The sequence below is a fragment of the Babylonia areolata genome, chromosome 9 (genome assembly GCF_041734735.1).
Source record: "Babylonia areolata isolate BAREFJ2019XMU chromosome 9, ASM4173473v1, whole genome shotgun sequence".
Lineage (NCBI taxonomy): Eukaryota > Metazoa > Mollusca > Gastropoda > Neogastropoda > Buccinidae > Babylonia > Babylonia areolata.
The window spans coordinates 31146829-31156457 of record NC_134884.1 but is presented as its reverse complement, the minus strand read 5'-3'; the positions used below and the strand labels follow the sequence as shown (position 1 = coordinate 31156457).

At 46.5% G+C, this 9629-nt stretch overlaps 1 protein-coding gene across 1 annotated transcript in view; it reads right to left on the bottom strand.

The window, feature by feature from the left end:
• The window catches only part of LOC143285620 (thyrotropin-releasing hormone receptor-like), a gene marked incomplete at its 5' end in the record, with an annotated part of 92362 nt that extends 83682 nt beyond the window's left edge, over positions 1 to 8680 (bottom strand). The window contains one exon of the mRNA XM_076593018.1: positions 7851 to 8680. Coding sequence (XP_076449133.1) covers positions 7851 to 8680 — 830 coding nt within the window. The remainder of the gene's footprint in view (positions 1 to 7850) is intronic.
• Positions 8681 to 9629: the final 949 nt, after the last annotated feature.

Genomic DNA, 9629 nt, shown 5'->3' with positions numbered 1-9629 from the left:
GTGAGGTGAGTAGGATGGGGGGTGGGGGAGAGATGGGATGAGATGGAGGTGGGAGAGCAGATACACTGTGTCGTGATGAAAAAGTCTAAGTCCGTGTAACACGGCCCGTGTACAAGTCAGCGAGTCCACACAACAGCGGGCCCAACACACAAGTAGCTGCTCAACTCTGAAGGCGGACGGCCGGTATGAAGAGAACACATAACACATTCATCATTCCACAACACATATTTGATCAAGCAGAAAGCATAATCAGTCACAAAATATATACATACATCTGTATTTGACTGTTTTTAGATCTTTGTGAGAGGGAGTATCGACACGGGGGAGTATCGACAAGGGCTGATCCCAAAAACTAGATAGAGCAACGGGAGAGACGGAGAGCGAGAGAGGGAGAGAGAGAGAGGGGGGGGGGAGAGAGAGAGAAGTGGTGAAAGGGAGAGGGAGAGAGTGGGGAGAGGGTAGAGACAGAGAATGAGGTATGGAGAGGATGTATGTAGAGAGTGGGAGAGATGGAGAAAAAGAGAGAGAGAGAGAGAGAGAGAGAGAGAGTGAGGAGAAAGCAAAGAAAGGATGAAAGACTGAGACAGGAAGGGAAGGGGAGAGAGAGGGAGGGGGAAAGGGTGGGAGGGAGAGAAAGATGCACACACACACACACACACACACACACACACACACACACACACACACACACACACACACATACACACGCACACGCACACACACACACACACACTCTCTCTCTCTCTCTCTCTCTCTCTCTCTCTCTCTCTCTCTGTGTCTCTTCCTCTGTCTGTCTGTCTGCCTCGCATGTGCATAAGGAAAGAAAAAAACTGCCGGCTTCAAAAGCCGCCAATTCCAGAATGTCCAGGAGCTGTTTGAACGGAAGAGGACCTGGTGTTGGGTTCAATTCTGAACATTTGAAAGAACGCGGCGTCCATTTGGAACCACAAGTTTGACGCCTTGATTTGTCTTGCTCTTCCACTCCAGGAATCAGTTCTTTTTTTTTTTTTTTCTCCAGATTTCTTCTTCTCCCATTTTGTTCTTTAGCTTTGAACATTTTAGCTCGAGGTTCCCCTCTTCCCTCCCATCTCCCCACCTCCGAGCTAATTACTATTCCATCTTCGCTGTCTAAAAGCGCTTGTTTTAATAAACAGTATCAGTATCAGTATCAGTAGGTCAAGGAGGCGGCATTGTGTTCGGTCAAATCCATATACGCTACACCACATCTGCCATGCAGATGCCTGACCAGCAGCGTAACCCAACGCGCTTTGAGAAAAAAAAAAAAAAAATAAAAAGATTAAAAATAAAAAAAATGAAAAGTAAAAAATATAATAAATTTAAGAAATAATAATAATAAGTAAATAATAAATAAATAGATAAATAAATAAATAAATAATAAATAAAATAAATTAAATTAAAATAACAAAAAATAGAATAATAAATAAAAATAATTAACATCCAACCTACAATGAACCAGTTGTAATATTCCCCAGAGACTGAGGACAAATCTTTGGAGCACTTAGTTCACTCAGCCGTATGGTGCATAAAGTTATGGATAAAAAAAAAAAAGAAAGAAAGAAAACAACAACAACAACAACAAAAACAGCTGATTCATATCTCAATATATATAATAGACTTTCTTGTCTACTTGTGAAAAATAAACTTATAAGATTATTTGCATGCTGGGAAAAAACCCCACATTCCAATGGGAAAAGGGATGGAGGGGGAAAAAAGGCCTTCTCACTTCTGCCTCTGTGTGTGTGTGTGTGTGTGTGTGTGTGTGTGTGTGTGTGTGTGTGTGTCCCTCTGTCTGTTTGTCTGTCTCTGTCTTTCTCTGTGTGTGTGTCTCTGCTGGTCTGTATCTCTGTCTGTCTGTTTGTCTGTCTGTCTGTCTGTCTTTTCTCTCCATTTCTTCGCGCATATTCGTTATTCTAAAGAGTGTGTTGGCGTTCATGCGTACAATTTCCATGTAGTCCTTTCCATGATTTGTAATGAATGTGTGATGCTTTGATTTTTTTTTCTTCCTTTCTCGTTTGATGTTATGTGATGCTATTTGCAATTCATTTGTTTATAATTTTCCCAATTTCCCCCCTTTTGGGGGCTCGATGAAAAAAAAAAAGCACTGTTGCTTATTCTATTACCCTCAGAAATAAAATTCATTCATTCATTCATTCATTCATTCATTCTCTAAGAAAGAATTCAAACGCCCCCAGTTGCTGTTATCAAAGGGTTTATAATGCTCCTTCCCATGCCCCCAGCTGCTGTTATCAAAGGGTTTATAATGCTCCTTCCCATGCCCCCAGCTGCTGTTATCAGACGGTTTATAATGCTCCTTCCGATGCTCCCACTTGCTGTTATCAGACGGTTTATAATGCTCCTTCCCATGCCCCCAGTTGCTGTTATCAGACGGTTTATAATGCTCCTTCTCATGCCTCCAGCTGCTGTTATGATGGTTTATGATGCTCCTTCCCATATAATGCTCCTTCCCATGCCCCCAGCTGCTGTTATCAGACGGTTCATAATGTTCCTTCCCATGTCCCCAGTTGCTGTTATTAGACGGTTCATAATGCTCCTTCCCATGTCCCCAGTTGCTGTTATCAAAGGGTTTATGATGTTCCTTCCCATGCCCCCAGCTGCTGTTATCAGACGGTATATAATGCTCCTTCCCATACCCCCAGTTGCTGTTATCAGACGGTTTATGATGCTCCTTCCCATGCTCCCAGTTGCTGTTATCAGACGGTTTATAATGCTCCTTCCCATGCCCCCAGTTGCTGTTATCAGACGGTTTATAATGCTCATTCTCCTGCCCCCAATTACTGTTATCAGACGGTTTATAATGCTCCTTCTCATGCCCCAATTGCTGTTATCAGACGGTTTATAATGCTCCTTCCCGTGCCCCCAGTTGCTGTTATCAGACGGTTTATAATGCTCCTTCCCATGCCCCCAGTTGCTGTTATCAGACGGTTTATAATGCTCCTTCCCATGCCCCCAGCTGCTGTTATCAGACGGTTTATAATGCTCCTTCCCATGCCCCCAGCTGCTGTTATCAGACGGTTTATAATGCTCCTTCCCATGCCCCCAGTTGCTGTTATCAGACGGTTTATAATGCTCCTTCCCATGCCCCCAGTTGCTGTTATCAGACGGTTTATGATGCTCCTTCCCGTGCCCCCAGCTGCTGTTATCAGACGGTTTAGAATGCTCTTTCCCATGCCCCCAGTTGCTGTTATCAGACGGTTTATAATGCTCCTTCCCATGCCCCCAGTTGTTGTTATCAGACGGTTTATAATGCTCCTTCCCATGCCCCCAGTTTCTGTTATCAGACGGTTTAAAATGCTCCTTCCCATGCCCCCAGTTGCTGTTATCAGACGGTTTATAATGCTCCTTCCCATGCCCCCAGTTGCTGTTATCAGACGGTTTATAATGCTCCTTCCCATGCCCCCAGCTGCTGTTATCAGACGGTTTATAATGCTCAATCCCATGCCCCCAGCTGCTGGTGTTTTTTTTTTTTTTTTTTTTTACATTATAGTTATTATTTATTATTTATTTATTTATTTGTGTAAGCTTATCTATCATTTATTCAACTTTTTTTTTTCTTTTTTTTTTTCCTCAAGGCCTGACTAAGCGCGTTGGGTTACGCTGCTGGTCAGGCATCTGCTTGGCATATGTGGTGTAGCATATATGGATTTGTCCGAACACAGTGACGCCTCCTTGAGCTACTGAAACTGAAACTGAAACTGCTGTTATCAGACGGTTTATAATGCTCCTTCCCATGCGCCGAGCTGCTGTTATCAGACGGTTTATAATGCTCCTCCCCATGCCCCCAGCTGCTGCTTAAAGAACAGTTCACCATGCTCCTCCCAAGGGAAGGTTAGCCCCTACAGCAAGTGATAGCTACTTACCACTGTGGGGTTTACAATTTCACACTATGTTTATCTGCCAACGCGCGTTCCAGCCGCTACTAAACCAATATTTTGTATTTGCATTTGTATTTCTTTTTATCACAACAGATATCTTTGTGTAAAATTCGCTATACTACAGTGCCACTCAATTTTATTTGTATTTTTTCCTGCGTGCAGGTGTTGTTTTTTTTTTTTTTTTTTTTTTTTTTTTTTTTTTTGCTTTGTTTTGTTTTTTCTTTCGAAGTGAATTTTTCTACAGAATTTTGCCGGGAACAACCTTTTTGTTACCGTGGGTTCTTTTACGTGCGCTAAGTGCATGCTGCACACGGAACCATGGTTTATCGTCTCATCCGAATGACTAGCGTCCAGACCACTACTCAAGGTCTAGTGGAGGGGGGGGGGAGAGAAAATATCGGCGGCTGAGCTGTGATTCGAACCAGCGCGCTCAGATTCTCTCGCTTCCTAGGCGGACGCGTTATCTCTAGGCCAACACTCCACTACAGATAAGTGGGTGTCCACTGTCCATTTATGTCGTAAGTCTCCGGGACGTTCCAGCGGGTCTCTAACGCAAGAAAACCACTGATAGGCTGTGACCAATACGATCGACGATCTAGCTCTGATCTACACAGCCCATTCACGAACTCTTGCCGAGGCGCAGTGCGTTCAACCCACCTGGTGTGCCGTGGAGTTGGTTGTCAAATCGACAGATGAGATCAAGCCTGTTAAGTTGGAGCCCCTCGCTCTGATCTGCCCGCTTGTGCACCTCTAACATGCCTCAACGCCGAGGCAGCAGGGCGTCCAAGCCTTTAAGGGTGCTGTGAAGGATGTGTTGAGCCCGTAAAACGAATTCTAAGCTCTGTATGGTTTACCCGCATACCTACTACTACTTCTACACACACACACACACACACACACACACACACACACACACACACTAACACCAACACTGATAACACACTAACACACACTAACAAACAAGCTTCGCTAAGGTTCTGTCGAGCATAAGCTCCATATTTTCATGACCCAGCCATCCGAACATGTTTCATCCAGGCAGCAGTCGCTCAACGTTGAAGTTCCCAAGTTTGATGACCCAGCCACCAGTCCCATCGTGTTGAAGTAACTGTCCTCCCTCCTATCGCTCCATCACAGTAAAGACAATCACGCTCTTCAGGTTCAAGACCAATGGCTCCAGATCGCCCCAGACGGACTCGAAAAGTAGATAGCCCTTCGTCTACAGAAGCTGTCTGTCTCTGAAGCTGATCTGGGGCCTTTGGACGTCTAGGTCAAGATGGAAAAATCTGTATCCGGACCTCAAAGAGCTAAGTAATGGGAAGCCCGTTACAAGTCATAATAATCTGCAGGAGACTAAAAGGTACTTTTCATTATATATATATATATATATATATATATACTTTTTTTTTTTTTTTTTTTTTTTTTTTTTTTTTTGCAAGATTAAAAACTGGCGCCACACCACAAGCTAATAGATGTCTAACAAGAGGCGAACTAGCTTCAAAAGGTTCTGTCCCGAGCCAATACAACGCCATGACTGCGTTCAGTTTGCTATTCTTTTCTTTTTCTTTTCCTGTTTGGCCTCATCCACGTAAAAGCTTCAATTGGCTGATGCTCTCCGTTCGGCACAATGGCGCCAAATATTCTCAAAGCGAAATCGGGGAGGAGGTGGAGGTTGGATGGGGGGAGGAAAGCTATTTGCTAATAACATTGTATTGTAATAAGTTGTATTACTATTTTTGACAATAGGTTTCTCGATCTGTGTGAAATTCAGGCTGCTCTCGCCAAGGAGAGCGCGTCGTAGCGACTGAGAGCGCCACCCTTTCTTCTGCCTGCGATTCTATCTGTTTTCCTATCGAAGTGGATTTTTCTGTAGAATTCTGCCAGGGACAACATATTTGCTGCCGTGGGTTCTTTTACGTGCGCTAATTGCCTGCTTCACACAGGAACTCGGTTTATCGTCTCATCCGAATGACTAGCGTCCAGACCACCACTCATGGTCTTGTGAAGAGGGATAAACTACTGGCGACTGTAATACTGAACCAGTGTGCTCAAATTTTCTCGCTTCCAAAGTGGACGCGCTACCACAAGGCCAAAACTCCTTTCCTGAAGTATCAGTATTTTTGCTTAGCTTTCCAAGGGGAATTTTCTAAGCTAGACACTTCCCTTCAGCTGTGCGTCTGCGCTTTTCAGATATATTCGAAAAATGTGTACCAGACTGACCAGTGTAAACTTGTGCTTATTTGTCCGTGTGTCTGTCTGCCCGTGTGTTTATCTCTTTGGCTGGCTGTCCCTGTTTGGCGCTATTTCTGTCTGTCTGTCTGTCTGTCTGTCTGTCTTTCCCTTTCTGTCTCTGTCTCTGTCTCTCTCTCTCTCCTTCTCTCTCTCTCTCTCCATCGTCTGCCCCCCGCTTCCCCGGGCGCTCTGTCTCTGTGTCCCCGTCTCTATCTCTGTGTCTGTCTGTCTGTCTCTCTCTCTGTGCCTCTGTCTCTGTCACGCCGCTTGGTTTGTCCATGTTTAGCTGTCTTTCCAAACCTGACAGTGATTGATAATGTGGCCAATTGGCTACATTTTTCCGTGCTGTACTCAAGTCGATAAATCAATATCGTTCTTCATGTCCGTGTTCCTTTACCCCCACACACACCCACGATTTATTTCAGCGTCCCTAAACTGTACGTTTCTTCTCAACACCCTTTTCCCATTAGCGGCAGCGAAGATGACAGATGGAATGGAAATACACTTCACACACCGACTCAGAGAACTGGGGCGAGCATTGCACTCGCCATACGAGACTTCCGAAATTGAGAGAAAAAAAAAAGGGGGGGGGGTCGAACGGTGTGGAAGTGTGGGTGGGTAGGTAGGCGTGTGTGGTTGTCTGAGATGTCTGAGAGAGAGAGTGAGAGAGAGAGAGAGAGGTGGGGAGGGGGGAAACTCATTCATGCTTGTACTCTTCTTACCATGAGACTTCATAACACGTCGAAGAGACTGACCTGATTTTTTTTTTTTTTTTACGTGGGGTGGGGGTGGGGGCGGGGGGGGGGGGGGAGGTGGGGGGAGTGGGCAGGAGGGAGGTGTTGGGCGGTAGAAATATATATATATATATATAATGTATGCAACTGTACATTGAGTGAACAAAACAAAACAAAAATCAGAAAACATCACACCTGTCTGTCTGTCTATATGCATGTCTGCCTATCTCTGTTTCTCTCTCTCTGTCTCTCTGTCTCTTTGTCTATCTATGTCTCTCTCTCTCTGTTGCCGACAGACAGACAGAGACAGAGAAACAAAGACAGATAGAATGACAAAAGAAGATGAACAGACACATAGAAATACTGAGAGACACTGGCAGAAAATCACAGAGAGAGAGAAAGAGCGACAGAGGCAAAGGCAGAGAGAGAGGCCGACTACACACACACACACACACACACACACACACACACACACACACACACACACACACACACACACACACACGCACGCACGCACGCGCACGCACAAACCCCCACACACACACCGACGCACGCACGCACGCACACGCGCGCGCACACACACACACACACACACACACACACACACACACACACACACACACACACACACACACACCACACACCACCCTCTAAAATCACTTAAGTAAATTGACATTGAATCAATGACCAACAAACCAACCGACCAACACACACACACACACACACACACACACACACACACACACACACACACACACACACACACACACACACACACACACACACACAGAGTCTAAAATCACTTGAGTGAACATACATACAAACCAACAACCAGCCAACACACACACACACACACACACACACACACACACACACACACACACACACACACACACACACACCACTCACCTGCACTCTGGAATCCGACCGACTGCTACTCCTGGAAATGGTGGAAGAAGCTCGCGCCGACGACGACGACGACGTCTTCTTCTTCTGCTCCGCCGAGCTTCCGGAGCCACCCCTGTCCATCGGAGAGCGCGTGCTACGTCTGTCCTGCGCGTGGCGGAAGCTGGTCAGCACGAGGATGCGGCCGATGAGGCAGTAGAGGACGGTGGTGATGAAGAAGGGGATGATGTAGAAGACGACGAGGTCGATCATGTAGAGCGTCAGGTAAGAGGACCTCTGCAGGCGGAACATGCACTTGGTGATTGAGGTGCCGTCAGACAGGCGGGTCTCGTTGAGGTCGGTCAGCCCCAGCCAGGGCCCGCAGTAGAGCAAAGTGAAGAGCCAGATGCCGCCGATGATCTTCTTGGCCCGGGACACCGTGCAGATGGTCTGGGCCCGGATCGGGTGGCAGATGGCGATGTAGCGCTCGATGGTGAAGGCGGTGATGGACAGAGACGACGCATCCACACCCACATACTGGAGATAGATGAGCAGCGAGCACAGCGCCCGCCCGAAAGGCCACTCGTCGATGCGGAAGAACGTCTCGGGAACCGCCGGAAGCGTGGCGGAGAGGAGCACCAGGCAGTCGGCCACGGCCAGGGACAGGAGGTAGCAGTTGGTGGTGGTGTGCATGGAGCGCGTGCGGGCGATGACGATCACCACCAGGATGTTGCCCACGAAGCCGATGGTGAAGACCAGGGAGCTGAGCGTGACGGCCACGGCCCTGTACAGGGAGTCGTAGTACTGCGGATGGGGCAGACCACTGGAGGCGGAGGTCGTCCCATTGTTGCCTGGCCCGCCTTCGCCCTCACCCTCGCCGCCGAAGCTGAAAGTGACCCCTCCCCCTCCTCCCGATGATGACCTTGGGTCGCCCAGGGTGAGGTTGAGGGTGGGGACGAAGGGGTCTGTGATGTTGGGGTTGTAGTGGTGGATGGGGCCTGTCTGGAGCGCGGACACAGGGGGTCTGAGCATGGTGCCGAGTGGGGGAGTGGTCAAGGTGGTGAGATGCGCCATGACTCGATCAGAGCTGATGAAAGAAAAGAAAAGAAAGAAATGCGTAAAAAAAGGTGTGATTATGAAGAAGTCAAACATAAGTAACAATACTCATAGAAGTTTATCGCGAACGATGAAGAGTACCAAGGAGTCAAACACGAGTAGCAATATCCATGGAAGTCAATCACGAACAGTACCAATACCCATGGAAGTCCATCGTGAACACTACCAATACCCATGGAAGTCCATCGTGAACACTAGTGACCAATACCCATGGAAGTCAATCACGAACAGTACCAATACCCATGGAAGTCAATCACAAACAGTACTCACCAACAGTGTGTTGTATAATATTTGCACTTTGAATTTCATTACAGAGCAAATTTGAGTCCGATTTGCATGTGAATGCATTGATTATCCAACATTTTTGTCCTCTTTTCCACCCACTCATATAATGATATATTCGATTCCACACACCCTTTTTTACGATTGTAAGGACCTTTTTCTTTTAAAGTCCTGCATAATAGGTAGTTGAATGTGGTTGCTTACAATATGTCCATATACTGAATTAAAAGTTATATATATATAAGAGTAGAAGGAGAGAAGGAGAACGAAGTAAGGGATCGAGAGCGAGCGAGCGAGCGAGAGACAGACAGACAGACAGAGGGTAAAGACGAAAAGTCCGTCCTAATTTATTTCTTACTTCTTTTTTTTTAACCTAAGGGGGGACAAGAGACAATGACAGCCAAGACAGATCAAGTGACAATCGTAGCAAGGCAGGCTAGGTAAAAGTTAGGAAGAAATAAGTGTGGGG